The sequence below is a fragment of the Nicotiana tomentosiformis genome, chromosome 6 (genome assembly GCF_000390325.3).
Source record: "Nicotiana tomentosiformis chromosome 6, ASM39032v3, whole genome shotgun sequence".
In the NCBI taxonomy this organism is placed as follows: Eukaryota; Viridiplantae; Streptophyta; class Magnoliopsida; order Solanales; family Solanaceae; genus Nicotiana; species Nicotiana tomentosiformis.
The window spans coordinates 56,239,403-56,263,928 of record NC_090817.1 but is presented as its reverse complement, the minus strand read 5'-3'; the positions used below and the strand labels follow the sequence as shown (position 1 = coordinate 56,263,928).

At 38.9% G+C, this 24,526-nt stretch overlaps 1 protein-coding gene across 1 annotated transcript; it reads right to left on the bottom strand.

Moving 5' to 3' along the window:
* Nucleotides 1-14,597: 14,597 nt before the first annotated feature.
* LOC104118437 (protein DETOXIFICATION 35-like) lies at nt 14,598-23,276 on the bottom strand. Its single transcript, XM_070177376.1, has 7 exons — nt 22,878-23,276; nt 17,384-18,009; nt 17,061-17,117; nt 16,347-16,585; nt 16,116-16,234; nt 15,734-15,820; nt 14,598-15,092 (listed from the first exon to the last, which is right to left on the bottom strand). Exons 1-7 carry the CDS (start codon nt 23,157-23,159, stop codon nt 14,988-14,990), a joined length of 1,515 nt encoding a protein of 504 aa, XP_070033477.1. The 5' UTR covers nt 23,160-23,276; the 3' UTR covers nt 14,598-14,987.
* Nucleotides 23,277-24,526: the final 1,250 nt, after the last annotated feature.

Below are 24,526 nucleotides of genomic sequence, written 5' to 3'. Positions count from 1 at the left end.
CTAGATAATAACAAAAAGACCCGATCTACGGACAATCTTAGTGGCTCATACAGTGGGGGTAATGGTGGAAAGGCATTACATAGGAGAGTGTCATCCAGACCCGCGCAGTCAATTGCTCAGTCTTCAGCTAGAGCACTACCATCAGGGCCTGATCAGCAGCGGTGGGGCCATAGTAAGCAAGGCAACCATGGGTCTAATCAGCAGGTCCAGTCAAATGGGGATTCTCGGCTACAGGGAAGGCCCCCATGTCCCAAGTGTGGGAGGCGTAACTTGGGGGTGTACCGACGTGGCACGGATGAATGTTTCGGGTGCAGAGTCAAGGGCCACCAGCTAAGGCACTGCCCCAACAGTCAAGGGACAGCAAGTAAGTCCCTCAACCCCAATATTAGGATATCCTAGCTATGTGGTTTCACTCGTGAATGTTTCAGATTCTAACACATATCATGAGCATGTTGAATTGAAAGACAGATTCGTCGTATCTCTAGTCCTCTCATATAGGATCAACTATTGTGAAGGGTAAAGCTGTTAGAATGATAATAATATCACAAGTGCTCAACTTCTTTTTCATCCTCGTAGGCTTGTGGCAGAGATTCCTTTTTGCTAGTTACTATTAAGAGCATAATGCAACTTCATGTATTTTGAAACCCATATCACATTCAGGGTGTTAGAATATTCTCATTTCGAGTTAAACTGATTCTTCCCTACACTTCAGGAGGCGACTGGTATCACATAAGTGTTATCTCTCTTTGAGGCCTACTATTGCCAAACAAGGCACGCATGGAATGAAACAATTGTTGTTGTCCTCTTCATGACTCACAGCTTTCCAAGAATAACTGACGCTAATGTCTTTATCTTTCCGATTATACCTCTCATATGCCACATGTCTAAAATGACTCATTTATTTAAATCTCAGAATCATGAACATGGTCCCTACATTATCAATGCCTACTAGGCAACTCTATGCCTCATGTGTCGACTTAATGATGCCATCACAATGATTAACAATGTTAGCACTATTGGTAGTAACCTTCATATCCTAAGGGATATGACCTCTTGAAATACCGTGCTCAGTACCTTGATGAATTTTTGAATAATTTTAGCCAATCTCGAACCTCGTTGTTCATATTTATAGAAACCAGTGGGGAGTTGAAGGCTCAAACATGTCAAAGAAGAAGCATTATCTCGTGATCAAATATATTGGATAGGAAGTTTTATGGTAATATTCAAGCTAGCACATCTTAAAGTAATTGTTGGAGGTTGCCAAAGGTTTACTTTGGGTGTTTGGAATGGAAATTTAGATTTGAAGAAAGTGAACGGTTATTCTCAATATGTCCTCCATGAGGATGCTATGTGAATTGTTAATAGAGGTAAAGTATGGGTAGTCACACTAGCCCTTATGAAGTCTTGAAGAAAATAGGCCAAACTATGAGAATGATGTTTCCCTATTATTGACCTCCGTTTACCCGGTGTTTCATGTGTCTATGTGTAAGAAGGTGGAGTTAATGGATAATTGGATTATGAGGAGCGACTATTTGCTATCCTTGTTAGATAAGTCCGGAAGTTAAGATTGCCTCCGTCAAGTGCTATGGAGAAACCAACAGGTTGAAGAGACTACTTGGGAAACTAAGGAAGAAATAAAGAAAAGTATCCTTACTTAATTGAATATCTATGTATTTACAAAGTATTCTAAGAGTTGTTTTCTATGAATTATGTATGATTTGTACATTTGATGTTAAGGGTGTTCCGTTCTGGTAATATAATTGCTTGTGAGGCCACCATTGGTGTTGTTTTGTATTATGTTACATCGTTGGCTTACATATATGTTATTAGGATGTGTTTCTGGGGCTCTCTGACAGGTGGATAGGCCTAGTTACAAGGGAAACTCTGGCGAAATGTTTGGAGATTTTGGGGAGTTAGTCAAATTTGGGGATGCTCGAATGTGGTATGAAACAAACTAAGCTACATAAGATGCTAATGACGGATTTTTATCCTCATTCGAGGATGAATGATCCTAAGCGGGGGAGAATGTAACACCCCGGAAAATTTTGAAGTACTTAAGTGTAAATTCCGGTAAAGTTTGCAAAGAAAATAATGTTTCATGGTGCCGGACTAGGCTTACGTGTTTGAGGATTGTAGAAATTCTTCGCGGCTCGCAAGCTCGCCGTGGCTCGGACTTTTTGGGTTGAACAATGTACCGAAAAGTAAAGGAAAATTTTCGGCGGAAAAGTGCATTTCTGCGGTCCATTATGCGACCGCAGAACCACTCTGCAGACCACATAATGGCCGCAGAGTGAGGCAGTTAATTGGGTCAGTTGGAAGCAACTATGCGGTCGACTATGCGACCGCATAACTGTTATGCGGTGCATTATGCGACCGCATAATAGTTATGCGGACCGCATAGAGACCGCATACACAGACAGTTCTTTTGGCTATTTTGTAATCAATTATGCGACCGATATGCGGTCCGCATATCGGTTATGTGATCGCATACCTTGTTCCAGAGCTCCATTTTTGGATTTTTAAAACCCGACCCTATTTCGTTAAATACACTCTTTGGGCCATTTTTGAGACATAATATGATATTTTAGAGTGAGAGAGAGTGCCCTAGAGTGAGAAGGTGTTCTTCAATAATTTTTCTTCAATTCTTGCTCAAGTTTTGGAAGATTAAGAAGGGAAGCTTACTAGATCTTCATCCTAGAGGTAAGATTCTACACCTTAAACCCTAATTTCGAAATTTTCTGAAAATGGGTAACTAGCAAGATAAATTTCTGGGCATGAGAGTTGTTTATTTTACATGCATGTGTTATCAAAGGGTATAGGAAGATTGTTGAGCTAAAAATAGTAAAGATTGGGTTGTGGGATGATGAAATCCTTCATAAAAAGGACATTGCAACCTTATCCACACTTAGTGTTTGATAAAATGCTCAAATGAGCTGAGACCATGAATATCTTCCTAATTATGGTTCAATATTGTTATGTCTCAAATAGGGATTGCTAGAATTTTCGAAACGTTGTAGTAATTTAAGGAAAGCTCAATTGAGGTATGTTGGCTAAACTTTCTCTCTTGGAATTGAATTCCATAATGTTTCCGTGAGTTTTAAAGTATGGGTTGCATATTAAGATGTGGTGGCTTGAATCGTATTTCAAATGAAAGCTAGTATGCCAAATTGTGTGAGAAAATCTCAATATTCTTAAGACTCTTAATTGCTCATATGTGTACCTAAAGTCTTGATTGGGAATGTCTTATTGTTGATAACCTATAAAGATGGTTGGAAGTAAAATCAGTAAATTGGGAATATAAAGTGTGGCCAACGTGCCAATAGTGAAAGTTATACTTGTGACCAATGGTGCCAATGAAATGAAATAATGTGAGAAAGATTATGAAATGAGCTTTGACTCAACTATTCCAAAATAGACTTCGACAATATAATCGGCTAAAAGTTTATGAACTCAAGTGATGCCCATATGTGGCTGTTTTAGCTAATGCTATGCTTTGTAAGTAATTTTCAATGTGTTTTGCATTCTTACATATTCGTGAGTGGAAATTGGGTATGATTTTAACTTGTACTTCGATTGCCAATCATTTTACTCCAATTATTGGAAAGAAATTGAATGTGTTTAAAAGCCTTCATTACTAATGAATTTAAAGTTGTGATTTCCGGAATATTCTACTTGTTGATAATTATGATGATGATCTAAGAAAGGGAAGAAATGAAAGTGTGAAATATGAAATACGGCCATTGTGCCATGAATAAAGAATCATATGTATGGCCAAGGAAGCCAATGAAATAAGAATGTTGTAAGTGGTTGAAAGTACGGATTAGGTGATATATGGTGTGAAAGGTTATGAGATGTATGTATTTGTACTTTTGTTTCCAATGTGTTATGAAACCCTATGGACGGTCTATGAAAGGCATAGGTATAATGTGTTATGAAACCCTATGGACGGTCTATGAAACGCATAGGTATATTGTGTTATGAAACCCTATGGACGGTCTATGAAACGCATAGGTATATTGTGTTATGAAACCCTATAGACGGTCTATGAAACATATAGGTATATTATGTTATGAAATCACGACGGTCTATGAAACGCATAGGTACATTGTGTTATGAAGTACATTGTGTTATGAAATCCTGTGGACGGTCTATGAAATGCATAGGTACATTGCGTTATGAAATTCTATGGACGGTCTATGAAACGCATAGGTACATTACGTTATGAAATTTTGTGGACGGTCTATGAATGCATAGGTACATTGTGATATGAAATCCTGTGGACGGTCTATGAACGCATAGGTATATTGTGTCATGAAATCCATTGTGATATGAAATCCTGTGGACGGTCTATGAAATGCATAGGTGCATTGTGTATAAGAGGTATAGATGTACGGTATGAATAGACACTATGGACGGTCTATGAAACGCATAAGTGTATAATATGATATGTGAACACTAAGGACGGTCTAATAAGACACATTGTTAATGCAGACAATAGGTGCCCCCTTTTGTTGTCCTTGTTTGTACAGGTTGTTTCAATTACATTATATTATGTGTTCCACGTATAGATCATATGGGCATTCTATTTTGAAAGAGGATTTCTAACTATACATACTAGTGCTATTCGACAGTACTAACGTCTCTTTTGCCGAGGGCGCTGCATCTTTAATGGATGCAGGAGGTTCTACAGGAGGTGATATTGATCATTGATAGCAGTACACTCCTTTCAGCCGACTTGGTGAGCCCCACCTCATTTCAGGGTCATGTATCTTTTGTTTCTCATGTACTTTGTGGTTGAGGTATAGACGGGGCCTTGTTGCCGACATTTCCATATTACTCTTCAGTTGTACTTAAAGGCTCCGTAGACAGGTTGTGGGTGGTATTTGATGTTGGGAATTGGATTAGAACTGTTGGTATTTGGCAACATGTTTTTCATTAAATCTATAAACTCATACTATTTTGGAAATATTGAATGATGTTGTTAATGGGAATGAAATAGAAGCGGTTAATGAAATCTCTTCAGTACTTGATTAACGGAGTATATCTCCTCTTTAATCAAGAATGAATTTGGGTAGAATGAAATCTAACAGGCTTGCTCACTCAGGTTCACTCGGTTGAGCGTCGGTCGCTCTCCTCGGTTTTGGGGCGTGACAGAAAGTATGTTTAGGTCCAGGAGACACCGACTACATCCTATGTGAGATTCACGAGGGTACTTGTGGAAATCATTCTGGTGCCGATTCATTAGTCCGAAAAATAATCAGAGCAGGATATTATTGGATCGATATGGACAGAGATGCAAAGAAGTTTGTTCGAAAATGTAACAAATGTCAAAGGTTTGCACCGATGATCCATCGGCCCGGAGAGCAACTTCACTCAGTCCTATCCCCATGGCCATTCATGAAATGTGGAATGGATATCGTCGGCCCTCTGCCATCGGCCCCAGGTAAAGCTAAATTCATTTTATTTATGACTGACTATTTCTCTAAATGGGTTGAAGCACAGGCGTTCGAGAAAGTAAGAGAGAAAGAGGTTATAGACTTCATCTGGGATCATATAGTATATCGATTTGGGATACCCACCGAATTAGTGTGTGACAATGGGAAATAATTTATCAGTAGCAAAGTGACAAAATTCCTCGAAGACCACAAAATAAAAAGGATATTATCGACACGGTATCACCCTAGTTGGAACGGACAGGCCGAATCGACAAACAAGACTATCATTCAAAACCTAAAGAAAAGATTGAACGACGCTAAGGGAAAATGGAGAGAAATCCTACCCGAAGTTCTTTGGGCATATCGAACAACATCAAAATCCAGTACGGGGGCAACCCCGTTCTCCTTAGTATATGGCTCTAAAGCCTTGATTCCAGTCGAAGTTGGGGAACCCAGTGCCAGGTATCGATATACAATAGAAAAGTCAAATCACGAAAGGCCGCTTGTCGACGCCGTTGGAGCTCGAGTCGAAGTGCCATTAGACGTTAATTCTCATGTGGCCATTGTGGCAAATCTACATTCTGAACCTGAAAATAGCATTCATGGTGGCACTCGATCTGCAACTCGAGATACTCATAACGTTGAGGAAAACGGCGTCAGCTTGCGTATGATTTTCGAAATGTTGCAAGCTCAACAGGCAGAAATAGATCAGTTACAGAGTCAAACCCAGATACCGGGCAGGCCGAAGCCCAGTCCACCCCGAGAAATCACCCACAGAATGGAACCAGCTATAGTAAGGTCAAATGAGCAAGAGTCGGGGACTAATCCCGTAATTGCTAAGATGTTCGAAGAACTGACCAAACGAATAGAATCAGGAGAAAGGAGGATCGAGGCAAATGACAAAAAGGTGGAAACATATAACTCCAGGATTGATCAGATCCCGGGGGCACCACCGATATTGAAGGGCTTAAATTCAAAAATATTCGTACAAAAGCCTTTCCCCCCGAGCGCGGCTCCTAAACCAATCCCAAAGAAATTTCGCATTCTCGAGATTCCTAAATATAACGGAACTACCGACCCCAATGAACATGTCACCTCTTACACACGTGCCATTAAAGGGAACGACCTAGAGATTTGATGAAACCAATCCGTATTATTGAAGAAATTCGGTGAAACCCTGTCAAAAGGAGCAATGATATGGTATCATAATTTACCATCTAATTCTATCGATTCTTTTGCTATGCTTGCAGATTCCTTCGTAAAAGCACACGCCGGGGCCATAAAGGCCGAGACCAGGAAGTCGAACTTGTTCAAAGTAAGACAAAGGGATAACGAGATGCTAAGGGAGTTCGTATCTCATTTTCAAATGGAACGAATGGATCTGCCACCAGTCACAGATGATTGGGCTGTTCAGGCTTTCACTCAAGGTTTGAACGAACGAAGTTCGATGGCTTCACGGCGGTTGAAGCATAACCTGATCGAGTACCTAGCTATTACTTAGGCCGACGTGCACAATCGGTACCAGTCTAAAATTAGAGTCGAAGACGATCACTTGGGTTTTGAACCCGCTGCTAGAAGGGATGTCAATCCGATCAGGGACCGATACCGACCATATAGTGAAAACCACAGGATCAATGAATCGAGACGTAACCCCGGACAAGGCAATAAAAGGAGTGATCGAGGTCAAGGGTCTCAGGGACTGATGAACAGAAATGGGTTCGACAGGCCTACCGGACCTAAGGAAGCACCACGGTTATCGGAGTATAACTTCAGCATCGATGCATCCTCCATCGTGCCGGCTATCGGACGCATCAAAGACACTAAATGGCCTCGACCCATGCAGACCAATCCTGCCCAGAGGAACCCCAATCAAATGTGCGAATATTATGACACCCATGGCCATAGAACGGAAGATTGCAGGCAACTAAGAGAGGAGGTAGTCCGGTTATTCAATAAAGGGCACCTTCGAGAATCTTTAAGCGACGGGGCCAAAAACCATTTCAAAAATAGGGATTTCGGTAAACAAAACGAACAGGAAGAACCACAGCACATCATCCATATGATCATCGGTGGCGTCGATACCTCTCAGGGGTCGGTGCTTAAATGCACTAAGATGTCGGTTATGAGAGAAAAGCGACCTCGAACTCAGGATTACGCACCCATAGGAACCTTATCCTTTAATGATGAAGATGCAGAAGGAGTCATGCAACCTCACAACGATGCACTGGTAATATCCGTACTTATGAATAAAACTAAAGTTAAGCGTGTGTTAATTAATCCAGGTAACTCGGCCAACATTATTAGATTGAAGGTTGTAGAACAGCTCGATCTACAGGACCAGGTCGTACCCGCGACCCTGGTTCTAAACGGATTCAATATGGCATGTGAAACCACCAAAGGCGAGATAATTCTGCCAATAAACATGGCCGGGACCATCAAGGAAACGAAGTTCCACGTAATCGAAGGCGACATGAGGTACAACGCCCTTTTTGGAAGGCCATGGATCCACAATATGAGAGATGAACCTTTGACCCTCCACCAGGTTCTTAAATTCCCAACATCAGAGGGAGTCAAAACAGTGTACGAAGAACAACCGGCCGCGAGAGAAATGTTTGACGTCGAAGAAGTAATTCCGATATCCTCACTTTCGTCAACAAAGGGGTCGGATTCAAAAGGGGAACTAGATGCCAAATAGCAATCACAAATGTCAGCTTCGACCCAACTAAAAAATCGAAAGATTGACGAAGATGATGATCAAAGGATCCCTCGATCCTTCGTGGTCCCCGTTGATTCCGACGCTACCCAATCAATGATTGAAGAGCTGGAGCAAGTCATACTAATCGAGCATTTTCCCGAACGAAAGGTATAACTGGGAACGAGATTAACCCCCGAACTCAGGAAATGGCTTATTCAATTTCTTATCGATAACATAAATTATTTTGCTTGGTCCCCATTTAGATATAACAGGGATCCCACCGGATATAACGATGCATCGACTAAGCTTGGACCCTAGGTTCAAATCGGTGAAGCAAAAGAGAAGACCCCAGTCCGAGGTAAAGCACGCATTCATAAAGGACAAGGTAATTAAACTTCTTAAAATAGGGTCCATTCGGGAGGTGAAATACCCCGAATGGTTAGCCAATGTAGTTGTAGTCCCTAAAAAAGGGAACAAACTTAGAATGTGTGCAGATTACAAGGATTTAAACAAGGCGTACCCCAAAGATTCTTTTCCACTGCCTAACATCGATCGCATGATCGATGCCACGGCCGGCCAAGAGATCCTTACTTTTCTCGATGCCTATTCCGGGTACAATCAAATCCAAATGAACCCGGAGGACCGAGAAAATACTTCGTTTAACACCAAGTATGGAACCTATTATTATAATGTAATGCCCTTCTGGCTAAAAAAAATACAGGAGCTACTTACAAACGCCTAGTAAATAAAATGTTCGAGGAACAAATAGGTAAATCAATGGAAGTTTATATTGATGACATACAAGTTAAGTCCCTGCGCGTAGAGGACCATTTGGCTTATTTGCAGGAAATATTCGAGATTTTAAAGAAATACAACATGAAGCTCAACCCCGAGAAATGTGCTTTCGGGGTCGGTTCGGGCAAGTTTCTTGGCTTCATGGTATCGAATCGAGGGATTGAGATCAACCCCGATAAAATCAAGGCCATCGAAGACATCACCGTCATGGACAGTGTAAAAGTCGTGCAAAGGTTAACGGGACGGATTGCTGCCTTAGGCCAATTCATTTCAAGGTCGTCGGATCAAAGTCACAGATTTTTCTCTCTTCTCAAAAAGAAGAACGATTTCTCTTGGACCCCGGAATGCCAACAGGCATTAGAGGAATTGAAACGATATCTATCGAGCCCATCACTGCTGCACACTCCAAAGGCAGACGAGAAACTTTGCTTGTACTTGGCAGTATCGGAAACCGCAGTAAGTGGTGTCCTAGTTCGAGAAGAGCAAGGTACGCAATTTCCCGTTTATTATGTAAGCCGAACCTTAGGGGAAGCAGAAACTAGATATCCACACTTAGAGAAATTGGCACTAGCACTGATAAGCGCCTCTAGAAAATTAAGACCATACTTTCAATGTCACCCCATATGCGTATTAACCACTTACCGACTTCGTAATATTTTACACAAGCCCGAACTATCAGGCCGATTGGCCAAATGGGCCGTCAAACTCAGTGGGTATGATATCGAATATCAACCCCGGACGGCCATCAAGTCTCAAATTTTAGCGGACTTTGTGGCCGATTTCACGCAAACCCTCGTACCCGAAGTCAAAAAAGAACTCTTGTTGAAATCGGGTACATCATCGAGGGTATGGACCCTTTTCACAGACAGGGCTTCGAACCTAAAAGGGTCCGGGCTAGGCATCATTTTAAAGCCTCCTACGGGTAGCACTATTAGGCAATCTATCAAAACTACTAGGTTGACTAACAACGAGGCCGAGTATGAGGCCATGATTGCAGGTCTCGAGTTAGCTAAAAGCTTGGGAGCAGTAGTCAATGAAGCCAAGTGTGACTCTTTACTGGTGGTAAATCAAGTAAACAAAACCTTCAAAGTTCGAGAGGATAGAATGCAAAGGTATTTGGACAAACTACATGTAACTTTGCACTGTTTCAAAGAATGGACTTTACAGCATATACCTCGAGAACAAAAACAGTGAGGCCGATGCACTTGCAAATTTGGGATCATCGGTCGAGGAAGATGAGATCAGCTCGGGGACTGTCATTCAACTCTCGAGGTTCGTGATCGAAGAAGGCCATGTCGAGATAAATTCTACAAGCTTAACCTGGGATTGGAGGAATAAGTATATTGAATACTTGGAGAACAGAAAACTCCCATCGAACCCTAAAAATTCAAGGGCCCTGTGAACCAAAGCTGCTCGATTCACATTGACTGCAGATGGAACATTATACCAAAGGACATTCGATGGACCATTGGAAGTATGTTTAGGTCCAGGAGACACCGACTACATCCTACATGATATTCATAAGGGTACTTGTGGAAATCATTCTGGTGCCGATTCATTAGTCCGAAAAATAATCAGAGCAGGATATTATTGGATCGATATGGACAAAGATGTAAAGGAGTTTGTTCGAAAATGTGACAAATGTCAAAGGTTTGCACCAATGATCTATCAGCTCAGAGAGCAACTTCACTCAGTCCTATCCCCATGGCCATTCATGAAATAGGAAATGGATATCGTCGGCCCTCTACCATCGGCCCCAGGTAAAGCTAAGTTCATTTTATTTATGACTGATTATTTCTCTAAATGGGTTGAAGCACGGGCGTTCGAGAAAGTAAGAGAGAAAGAGGTTATAGACTTCATCTAGGATCATATCGTATGTCGATTTGGGATACCCACCGAAATAGTGTGTGACAATGGGAAATAATTTATCGGCAGCAAAGTGACGAAATTCCTCGAAGACCACAAAATAAAAAGGATATTATAGACACTGTATCACCCTAGTGGGAACGGACAGGCCGAATCGACAAACAAGACTATCATTCAAAACCTAAAGAAAAGGTTGAACGACGCGAAGGGAAAATGGAGAGAAATCCTACCCGAAGTTCTTTGGGCATATCGAACAATATCAAAATCCAGTATGGGGGCAACCCCGTTCTCCTTAGTATATGGCTCTGAAGCCTTGATTCCAGTCGAAGTCAGGGAACCCAGTGCCAGGTATCGATATACAACAGAAGAGTCAAATCACGAGGCTATGAATGGTAGCCTCGAATTATTGGATGAAAAACGAGAAGCCACTCTTGTCCAATTGGCCACCCAAAAGCAGCATATCGAAAGGTACTATAATCGAAGAACCAATCTTTTCCATTTTAAAATGGGGGACATAGTGCTAAGAAAAGTCACCCTCAACACCCGAAATCCAAACGAAGGAAAACTGGGTCCGAACTGGGAAGGACCGTATCAAGTACTCAAAAACGTCGGTAATGGATCCTACAAATCCGGTATTATAAACGGCAAACAACTACAAAACAATTGGAACGTGTCACACCTAAAACTATACTACTGCTAAGGTACGACCCACCCATATTCGTTTATATTTCGAAACTAACCCTTGCAGGAGTTCAATCAAGAACAAGGATGGATCATTCAACACGAAGCCTGAGGTCTGAAAGCACACGTTGCACTCTTTTTTCCTTAGACCGTTTTTATCCTAAATGGGTTTTTCGGCAAGGTTTTTAATGAGGCAACCATTGATCGTGCTAACTTAGAACAATTTAATAGTATCCGAGACCTCTTTACAATCAACCTCGAATACTGGTGGGGCATTACCCTCAAATATATCAAGTTCGATGCAAGAAAGTTACTTCATAACAATAGGGTTCCGATAGGAAAAATTATAAGAGTCAAATGGTCAAAACGAACCATGCTCATGTACATTGCTCGATCCCTGGTACAAAATATAAACACATGTATAACGACATGAAAAGAAACTTCTTTGCCCATATCTCATGTCTCACAACCCATCCTCTATTTCATGATCTATTACGCAAACAGGCTCAAGGGCCGATGATTACCCCACAAATCGGGGACTGCCACTCGACCATTAAGCCTACGGGCTACATCACTTCGAGTTCGAGCAAGCACTCACTCAACTACTAAGCCTACGGGATACTCTTATTTCGAGTTCGAGCAAATACTCACTCGACCATTAATCCTACGGGCTACATTACTTCGAGTTCGAATCACTCACTCGATCATTAAGCCTACGGGCTACATTACTTCGAGTTCAAATCACTCACTCGGCTAATAAAGCCTACGGGCTACATCACTTCGAGTTCGAGCAAGCACTCACTCGACTACTAAGCCTACGGGCTACATTATTTCGAGTTCGAATCACTCACTCGATCATTAAGCCTATGGGCTATATTACTTCGAGTTCGAATCACTCACTCGACTAATAAGCCTACGGGCTATATTACTTCAAGTTCGAGTAATCACTCACTCGATTACTAAGCCTACGGGCTACCTTATTTCGAGTTCAAGTAAGCACTCACTCAGTTATAAAGGATACAAGGTCCAAATACGATCAAATTGCCTAAAGCCTTATGAAAATCTTCATAAGGCATGAATGAAACAAAATCTTTACGAGGCATAGAATAAAACAGAGGAAAGTCGGGAAAAGAAAAGATCTTTATATATATACAAGAATGTTTACAATGTCCGAACAGGGCCCTATACAAAAAACCAATATGAAAACTAAGGGTTAAGTTTCTTGGTTATCTACGGGGGCAGTCTCTTCTCCATCGGGCTCCTCCCCGCTCTCGGACCCACTCTTGCTCCTATCATCACCATCATCATCAGCGTCACCATCATCGGAAACCAAGGCTTCAGCATCGGCTTCGAGCTCTTTAGCCCTTTTTATCTCTTCGGTGAGATCGAAACCTCGAGCATGGATCTCCTCGAGGGTCTCCCTCCGAGATCGGCACTTAGCAAGTTCGGCAACCCAATGTGCTCGAGTGTTGGCGGTCTTGGCTGCCTCTCTTGCTTGTACCTGAGCAGCTTCAGCATCGGCCCGATAGATGACCACGAATGCATCCGCATCGGCCTTTGCCTTTTCGACGTCAGATTTGGCCTTGGTAAGTTCAGAGGCCAACCGAGCCTCGAGATCCTCTATTCTTCTTGCCCGAACCAAGCTTTTCTCCTTTATGCTATGAAGTTAGTTTTCGGCTGATGATAATTGGGCTCGAGCAGCCTCTTTCTATGCAGCAAAGCGGTCCATACTTTCTTTCCACTTTAAGGACTCCGCCTTTATCACATCGACCTCCTCACGGAGTTTCCCGATCATCTCAAGTTTCTGCTGCAGCTGTGAGACCAAAAAATTAACCATTGTTCCGATATCGAGCCCATAGGCTTTTAATAGTATCATTACCTGCTCGGACAGATCGGTTTGATCTTGGTGAGCCTTGGCCAACTCAGCTCGAAGGTCTTTGATTTCCTCTCCCTTTTGCCCTAAGAGGAGTTTAAGGGCGTTCCTCTCCTCCATGACCCGTTGAAGATCGGCCTCGTATCGACGCAGCTCGGCTCGAGACCGAGAACATCCTTCTCGATGAACTGCTACGGCCTGCAAAGAAAGAAGAAACGAAGTTAGAAAATTTAGACTGTGGAGATGTAAAAGTGATTGAAAGTGAAAAAAGGGGTTATTAATAGGTTGAGCAATGGCGGTTCAATTTCGATAATGGTCGACCATCGTCTGACACGCATTAAATGCCTCGGTAAACTGAACCGACGGGACAGCTATCATGCACGTCATGATCGGACTCGATGCAAACGTCAGTATATATCTAATCGTAACCGTTCATGTCTTTTCTCGCTGCATCCTTCCCAAGAAACGAGGGGACTATCTGTATACGGTCAAAACTGGTTAGTCCTTCGTATGAACTGATCGAAATGGTAATGCTTTGGATCGAATAGCGTCTTCATAATATCAGGTTGAGGTCCGAAGTCAGGTCATCAAGCTTCGAGCCCTAGGGACCGATCAATATCGAGCTCGTTATCATTATCGGGCTCAAATCCAAATCGAACTATGATGCGAAGTGAAGTTATCGAGCTTATGAGGCAGAGACCGACCAACACTGACACCGAATCAATACAATGCTCCGAGTCAGAATCGAGCTCGAGTCAAGATCGAGAGCTCGACTAGATATCAAGCTCGAGTCAATATCGAGCTTATAGATAAGAGCCGTTGCAACCACACTAGAGGAGAGAATCATGGCAGGAATTATGGAAAAGCTGATTTATCATGGGTCTCCCACTATGTATTTTTAATTATATCTAAAGTAGGATCCATCCACTATAAAGTGGATGATTATTATTTCTGTAAAGAAATGTTTTGGCATACATTGTAACTGAGATATCATACACTCCTATATTGAAGAGTTATCCTTTTTTAGCTTCATAGATTGATTCATCTTTCTTAATCCATAAATCATCTTCTTTCCAACTTTGCTTATTTTTCATTCTCTATAGTCAACACTCGATATTTCTATTCATTCTTACGATTTGTATCAAGTTTATACCACATACCTTTAGAACTACGTACAAATTTAACTCTATCCATTTTTCGGGTAAACAATCAAATTGTGGAATTTTGACGAAAAGGAGAAAAACAAGAAGAGTAAACAAAAGGAATATGAAATTCGGTTTCATTATTAAAGCAGAGACAATATGGTTATATGCAGCTCTTCCAAGTATAAGCATGTCTGAGTTGGGAAAGACTGGTGAAATCCACACGGACTAAAACAAGTGCACGAGCAGTTGAATGTCTCAAAATTGATGCGAAATCCACACGGACTAAAACAAGTAGACAAGCAGCTGAATGTCTCAAAATTGAGTAAACTAGGACATGGCATGCAAAAGGTTTTTGTTTTCATACACCATATACCGGGTGCGAGTAAAAATATTTCAACATTGTGGAAGTTTCAAAATTCCTAGTCGACCAAATGCTTGGATTCCCACAATTTTGCCAAATTTGAAAACAGAGTCATCCTCCTTGTAGCACTCTGCAACTAAGGTACACCATTCCCAAAAGATATCAGCCTATCAGCCTGGGATTTCTCAATTTCAAAATCTTGGCCTCCCCACTTTCGCATACGCTCATTTGTCTCCTCAACCTACATGTTTAGTTCCTCAGTATATCATTTCAAAGCATAATAACTTATTTTTGCTACTTATGATAATGACAAGTGATTGTTTTAATAGGCTATACATGTCTAAGTTGATTGACAACTTGTGCAAAACCTATGTAATTGACTTGTAAATGAATTTACGACTAATAACCAAGAAGTCGAAGTTGACCTACTATAGTTTACAAGTAGTAGATAATAGCTTGCTATAATAGACAACACCATGCATATGCATTATACTAGTTTCTGTCTTGTTAAAATGACAACCTGCTTAAACAAGTGTAACAAACTAGCATGATATTTACAATGATAAAATAAGACAGAAGAGTCTAAAAACGAGGATCAAGCAAGAATAAGTAAAATGTTTAGTTATTTTACTCAAGGAAAGAATAGGAGAAGAGATGCTGAAGCAAAAACAGCCCCAAAATTATGAAAGGGAAAAACAATGGATGAACTCAACAAGTACAAGAATGAGCAGGTATTTTTTTCTCATTTAGATGCATGTGAATACCCTATTTCCTATTACATAAAGACTAGAAGCATGCCTATTGTTCTGTTCAGTTGCTTTATCGTAATAGATTATGCCAAAAAGTACGAATCAAGAAGCCAATTTGCAATGTTTCCCTTACCTCCTTGTTCCAGTTTGTCTTATATAGTACAACCAAGAGTAGCACAGTCTGCAAAGATGTCCCAGCTATCATTCCCAGCCAAAGTCCCTGCAAGTTGTTCAATCAATTCAGGGTAGTGAAGCAATTCAAAGAGAGAAAAACATCTGGAGCGATAACACAAGACATAAAATAAACCGATAATCAAAAAAACTATCCTTGATTTCAACCAAATGGTTATCAGGTATAATAACAACGTAACATAATCCAGCAGTGTTTTTTTTATACTTCTTTCCAAACAAAAAACTGAGTGAAAAAGGCCGGGGAGGTGGGGAGGGATGAAGATTATGTAGCTATGTCAACGTTACAATAGAGTTGCTAAAGAAAACTCAAATACTTAGTTTACCTTTGCTCCCAACTTAGCCACATAACCAAGAGTAAATCCTAGTGGGAGTCCAAATACATAATAACATCCCAGATTAATATAAGCCACTAAAGCTTGCCATCCACCTCCAACAGCAACACCTGCAAGAGTACCTCATGAATTAACATGGTAAGGAGGCACGACAGATTACAGTAAATCGACCTGTCAGAAAATACAAATCTAGGAAACAGCTAGCGTGAACCAAGCCAATACCTGATATAACAGGCTGAACACTATTAAGAACCATAGTTATTCCAAGAAGGTAAGCAAGATCACCGACAGCTTGTTGCATATCCTTGCTGCTTGTAAAGATAATGGCCAAATGCTCTCTAGCTACCAATACAATAACCATACAGAGTAGCCCAATTAGAAGTGACTGAAACACTGAGATATAGACAGAGTATTTAGTGGCCCTTGGATGTCCTTGCCCAAGCTCATTTGAGACCCGTACACTGGGGAAAAAGGAAAAGAAGTGAATAAGTTGCAAGAAGACTAGCTAGGGGATTAAACTAGAGGTGATACAAGGAATAAAACAAACAATCTCAGCTGAGAATTTAAAATCCAGGAAGCCTCCTTCACTTCCTTATTGGCATTTGACAAACTTAAGGCAACTATTATGGATTATCACATTCTACCACGGGTAACATTCTCCTATTACTCAGAGGTCCACGGTGACTGAAAATTCACAAAAGCATTTGGCAAGCAATTTAACTGCATTAGGATAATTTTGAATTGGAACATAAAAAACAAAGACAATAATGACAGGAAGGATATGAGGTATAGTAATTTTCTCCAGATTCCGAGAGCATATACTTGAGCCCCTTCATCTACATGTTTACATATTGACATATATAGGATGCACCACAACTGCTTCACATGAACATAAAAAATTAAGTGCAGTTCTGAATAATTATCGAGACTTTTTACCTTATGGCAGCATTAATTCCAATGAACAACATGCCTTCATACCCATTCACGTTCATGCTGTAAAACAGAAGAATCAATTAGAATCAGAAATGAACTTGAGAATCTCATTCCACAGAGTGGACTGATAATTTTTCTGCTAAATATGATGCTGTGGGAGTACTGCGGAAGAAGTATTTGTATATCAAACACCATGCTGGCACGAGGGATAGGCAAGACTTAAGCACAAGATTTGGTAGAGAATAAACTGGTGCATAAACATTTCTGTTAAACTTTCCAATGCCATAGCACTAAGAGAAGTAGCATAAAGACTTAGGTAAACTCACCAAATAGAAATGGACCCAACTGCGATGACTGCATGGTCGAGATGGCCAACAAGGATGATAATACTCATCATGTACCAAATCTCAAGGCATAGCATAACAGCTGATGCAATGGAGAGCCTCACAAAAGACCATATTTCGTTAAATGCTGCCCACGACAATCCCTTCCACCCATCCTTGCACCATCCAACAACATAAACAAACTGAGCAATTGCCATGGCCCAATTTGTAATGTCAAAGGCTAAGGCAGCACCACTTGTACCCCAGCCAAACGTATAAATAAAGAGCCAAAGGAGTGTAGCATGCACTAGCAAAGAAACAAATCCAATCCAGGCAAGCACATCAACTTTGCTTTGAGCTTGAAGGAATTTGGAGGTTGGAAAATTGATAGAAAGTGAAAACAATTGAGGGATAATTAGTATGGCATATTCCCCAGCAAGCTCAGCAATGTCATATTCTTGGCCCAACATCTTGAGCACTGGGGTTGCAAATAAATAGATGGGCAAGAGCAAGATAGAAGTTACAAACAGAATTATGATAGAGCGTTGCATGTAAACTCCAAGCATGTGAATTTGCCCTGCACCATAGGCCTGTCCACACAGTGTCTCCAGCGCACTTCCCATTCCCAACTGAAAAAATATCAATAATGTGATATTATGAGGACTGTTACTTCACCTATTGATATGCTGACAAATTAATTCTCTCTTATTTTGGTTAAACAAATCAAATCTCTCTGAACTTGAAAACCCATGTTGAACATCAAAATATACACATCTACTCCCATATTAATATGGGTTCAAGGTGTGAGAGCAGGGGCCGAGCTACAGTAGTTTGTGCGGGTTCGAGCGAATTCAGTGACTTTTTCTGGAACCTGTATTTGTATTGAAGTATTTACTAAATCTATAAGGGGTCTTGATTCAACGGTAGGGGCTCTGGGTTTGCCGGGAAAGATGGGGGTTCGATTCCCGCTGAAAGTAGTGTTTTATTTTAAAATTTAGAACTCACACACTTCAAATCCTAGCTCCGCCTCTGTGTGAGAGTGGTACTATCTCCCATTGTCTCAGTTTTGGGAAATTCTTTTCATTTTGCAAAAATACCAAAATGTTCAATACAATTTCTTTTTCAAATTACATTCATAACCTTCGCGAATTCAACTTTTGAATATAGATGTTATGTTTTCTCTGTAAACTAAGTTTTCAATCATTCTATCAATATTCCAATCTACTATTACTAATATAAAATAAAACTCAAATTAGCATCTCAGTATATAAAATGAGTACTTTCCTAGATATGCAAACAAACGGCATTGCACCTAGTGCTCTTCTGAAGCAATGGGTCGGTTCTGTTAACATATACAACCACATACACTGTTAGAAAATAGGAAATGGAATTGAAGAAGAAAGGCTTTGACGTGATAATATTGTCCTTAAAGATATATTTATCCGTATACTCTATTAAGAATGTTAGAAAAATAGGAACATAATTGAAGAAGAAAAGAACCGCTGCCCACCCATATACACTTTAGAGGATTACAAGAAATTCCCTACACGATTCAACGAAGCCACAGTACACTGCAAATTCACCTATGGGGTCCTTATATTTATAATACTTTAGAGATAACTTTTCAAAAAAAGTCATTCTCTACTTAAGACACCCAAATATTACAAATTAACTCAACATACACACACGTATATCAATCATCGCTAGAAATCCGGTAAAATCCAACATTTTTTTTTAAATTACATACCGACCGAAATCGGTCGGTATATAGGTTAAACATTTGACCGCAATGGTCAGACTTGCTTAGTCAAAGCACTTTTTTTATTATCAACAGGTGGACCCATATTTTTAACTTTTAATAATTATATTATTATTTAAAATATTTTATAAAATTTATAGTTGAAGTTACCGACCAAAGTCGGTCGGTTATTACAGGAGAAGAGTTTACCGACCAACTTTGGTCGGTAGCTGTAATTTCTGGAAAATAACCAACCTTTCGGTCGATTCATAGGTCAATCACGGTCAAACTTTTAAATCACATTAAAATTTAATATCTAAATAATATAAATATAACCCACTAACACTATATTTTGCAATACAAATAATGGTGCAGTAACATATACTATAACAAGCTATATATAGTTAAAGTAGTACAACGAAGTGTGTTTATATATATATAGGTATAGTCGTATCTAAGAACGCAAAGTGCTAGGGCTACAGAGTCGGGTTTTTTTGGGGATAGACTTGTGAAGAAGCAATAATCTTATTAGTATATATAGTTGATCATCATCAAATATATCTATTTGTAAATTGATTCATCGACTTATAACTTACTTAGATGTATCGATGAATATTAAAACAAAACGTCTCAACCTATATCGATTAATCTATATCATGCACTATTAGTTATGAATGAATGAAATATAGAACAATACTAAACTTCTTTGACATGTATATATGTATCACAAATTAAATAAACGAAAGAAGTTATTAGCATTAAGTAAATAAGTTAATATAACAATCGACTAAACTTATTTAAAATAGAATAATATTGGTTTACCAATTCATCAATTGATCAAGTTTTCGTGCGTAGTAATGTATGTGATTGATCATCAATTAAAATACAATGTGTGTGTGTGAAATGACTCATATACTTAATTATAACTTAAAAACTTAAATTAGATAGATGAATACAAAGGTAAAACGTCTTGACTGATATTTATTAATCTATGTGATTTGTAATTAGTTATAAAATGAATGAATTATAAGACGAAACGTGGAATTCGAATAAAATAAACGTCTCATATATATATATATATATATATATATATATATATATATATATATATATATCTTTATTTGTTTATTATGATTGATTAATTATATATATATGTGAATAAAATATATGCTTATAGTTTATTAAAAGTAATTAGTTAATATAATTATTTATAAAGATTATGCTTATAGTTTATAATTATTTATTAGTAAATATATATGTGAATAAAATATATGCTTATAGTTTATAATTATTTTTTAAATTTTATAATTAGTTAAGAAATAATAACACAAAAAGTTAATTTAGGTTTTTTTAAAGATAACCGACCGAAGTCGGTCGGTTAACTATGATCAAACACAGTCCATAGTCACTTAAGTGTACCGACCGAAGTCGATCGGTACCTTTAATTTCAGATCTGAAATACGGGGTTTCCCACTCATTTTTCTTTTTCTTTTTTCAAAATTTTCTAACTCTCACTCTCTTCTCCCTCACACCCACAACCCCTCTTTCCGCCACTGCTTCTCTTCTCCCTCACACACATCCCATTCCCCACTCCTCTGTGCCACCCCAAGTCGCCACTGTCCCCTCCCCGCCGCCGCTGCTACTGCCGCCATTGCCCCTCCTCCTCCACCTCCTAAAAATTCTAGGTTTCGATTTGAACTAGTGTCTGCAGCATTTATGGGATGATTTGTTAAGGCAATGGCAGACCGAAGACTTCTTAAAGAAGAGCGAACTAGCAAAGAAAACTCGCTCATTCGAGAAGGGAGGCTCCTTGCACACTAGGGGTGCTATCAGCATCGGGACAATAAGAAGAAGATTGGTAATTGCTTAAATTATTACGTCTTTACTTTTCTAAGTATATCAATTCTATTTATTAACCAAATTAATTTATTTTTAAAAAAAGAAGTATGGGCGTCCAATGCACCAAGATGAGCTATTCACGGAGACGCATATTTTAAAGAAGAAGAAAGAGGGGGATGCATATAACTGGGTCGAGAATCGGGCAGAGACTACATATGCAAGCTTTCAATTTTTCTTAAGTGTTATAATTTACTTTTATAAGATTTTTTATATACTAATTTAATTTAAAATAATATAGGGTCGCTACCAAAGTACCGTGGAGGACTTCATTCGTAGTCAGACAGCTGGTGAATCGGGCGAGCCAACCCAACCTTTGGACGAGGATGCTGAAAGAATGTGGTTGGAGGTTGTTGGCGGTCCAAAAAAAGGGAAAGTATATGGGCTTCCTAAGAAAAAATTCCATCGCTACAGGTGTGGAATGCTAGGAATATGGACTTCCTCACAAGGCGAGGCACTTAATAGGGAGAGCATCTTGGCTATGCAGGAGGCAGTGACAAGGCTTACATCCGAGCTAGAAGCGGCCAAGGAAAGAGAAAAGCTTGGAGATGCTCAATTCCTTGGTATGCAAGCTCAGATCAGAACTCTCCTTTCTACTGGAACTTTTCCGTTACCCCGATCTCGTGAGTCATAGCCAGAGGCTCGACTACCACGTGATCGTTCCTCCCGTTTTCCTCGTGATCGTTCTGCCCATCTTCCTAGTGATCGTTCTGCTCGTCCTCCACGTGATCGTTCTTCCCGTCCTCCACAAGACCGTTCTTACCGTCTTGTAGATGAAAGTTCATCATATAGTGGTGATGTTGTAGATATATAACACCCCTTGACCAATACTTTGATATACTTTGAACTAGACTAATGGAACTTGTTTTGAATTAGAATGAACATTTTTGAACTTATTGTAATTACTTAGTTTTTGATTGGTTTTGAATTGTGATGTTTAATTGTACTTGTTAGTTTTAAAGTATTAATTGGATGTTTGGTTGGATTTGTGGTGAATTAGGGGTTGTTTATGGTGAATTGGGGGCTATTTGGTGTGAATTTGAGGTATTGGTATGCTGTTTTTATTTGGCAAGTAGTGTAGCTACCAAAATAGGCATTTTCTGCCAAAATTATTCCTAGAAAACCAACTGACCTTGGTCAGTAATTTAATATTTTTTTGCAAAATACCGACCAATGTTAGTCGGTAATGCACATTGAATTCCCAGAAATTCAACATTACCAACCAACTTTGGTCTGTAAGTTGGCTGCCATATCCAGATTACCGACCAACGTTGGTTGATATTGTTAAATGTTAATTATTTTAAAATTTTTTTTTTTTTTAATACCGACCAACGTTGGTCGGTAATTAAAATATTATATGATTAATTTATTTTTCTTTACCGACCAAAGTAAAGTTGGTCGGTAACCAAAATTATTAAATTTAGCACACCGACAAACGTTGGTCGGTAAAAGTAAATTATTAAAATAATATTCCGACCAATATTGGTCGGTTAGTCATTTAAATTGTCAGATAGTAGTGTAGAGCATACCGACCAAAGTTGGTCGGTAATTTTTGACCGACTTTGATCGGTATGCTCTACCGACCTTTAAATTATCGACCACACGTAAATGGTCACGTTTTGCACGGTTATTGGCTAGACCGAATTTGATCAGTTTTTTCGGACGGTTTTAAGTGGATTTTTAGCAGTGAATGTCAGCAAAAGGCAGTAGGTTCAAATGAATTACTGCTTATAGACTACTAAGCACCTAAGATGTGCTCTATGTTAAATTCAAGGAAAAATACTACTGCACGATCAATATCAACATTTATATTTTTACATGTACTGTTACACATGGAAATTAAGAAGGGAAGAGAGAGCTGACCATGAAGCCGAAAGAGAAGGTACCAATGACAGACTGAGCAATGGAGATAGCAGAAAGCTCAATATCTCCAAGATGTCCAACAAATATATTAGTAAGAGAGTTCACACCATACTGACAGATTATGTTGAAGGCTATAGGACCTCCTATCCTCCACAGCTTAACACTCTCAATGCAGAAAATAGCCCACCATATTTTTAGACTTCTGGCAGGCCGGTAATCACCGTCGGCGCCGATGAGTTGGTGGTCGTCACCGGAGAAACCGTTGAGCAACGGCGTCTCCATGACTGTGTGTGAATGAGCAGAGAGAGGGAAAGGTGTTGGCTCACTCCACAATCGTTGAAAGTAGTTATGTCTCCGCTATAACCTGAGTTTGTTTGTTTCCGTCTGTAGCCGTAACAGAAATATCAGCTATTCTTTAATACTAGCAACTGTAACAAGGCAATGATTAAAAAAATTAATTTAAAAAAAAACAGACAAAGGTTTGGTTTGGGATAATATCAAAGACAAGATATACTCCCTCTTGTAAAATTAGACGAGTAACTTTCTTTTTTAGTCTGTTTTAAAATAAATGATATATTTTTAAATTTGAAAATAATTTAACTTTAAACTTTTCGTTTTACCCTTAATAAGAATCTTTTATAACCACCAAATGTCACGACCCTACAAAATTTTTACCCCTTAAGCTTTTAAGAAAACAAGTTTCAAAAATTTTTTTTTTCTTAAATTCCGTGCCGAATCAAACTATTTCATCTAAATTGAATTGATCTCGTCTAAATTGAAACGAGGGTAAAGATTTTCTAGATTAGGTGGCCAGCTGGGCACACTTGATACTCGTTCTATTACAACCTATTTTGTTGTTTATATATTAAGGTGTTTCGATTAGTTTAGATACATTTAAACTTTTTTATCGAGTATTTTCTATTTTTAATGAGTAAAAAATAAATAATTTTTTCCATTAAAATTTAAGCAAATAAAAATTTTATTTTTGTTGCTTATGTAGATTTGAATCTTAATCTCGTCGTTGACTACTAGTCACATACTTGAGTGCATTTTATTACTAAGTTTTGTGATACTATGATAGCTTATTGATGAAATTACTATGTTATATTTTAAATGTGTAAGTTCTCATTAGACAATTGATTTCTCCTTTACCCAATCCATGGCATCCACATCTCACGTGAAAATACTTTATTTTATACAACATTGATAAGTTTTCAAAATTTAATTCTATTAGCTTATTAAATTATACTTTTCATGTGATTTCTCTATTTAAATTAATTTTTTATTTTCATTTTAGTAATTTCTTTTTTATTACTTATATAATGCACACGTCAAACTAGTATTTGCAACCTATCTGGCGTACGTACCACAAGTATTGTGATCATTGGATGGACAAGATTCTTTTATTTTTAATTACAAACTTAAGTTTAGAGAATGAAGAAAGTCATAATAAGAAGCGTTTTGTTCTTGATTGAAAATTCTATGTAATATGAATTTGGAACAATTCAATAATGAATTTTAAATATCTGTTTTGAATATTAAATGCATAACATTTTTCTCGGTTTAACTTATGTGTCTCACTTTACTTTTTAGTCTATCTTAAAAAAAATATCGCATTTTTATATTTAGTTAACGTATAATTCAAAATT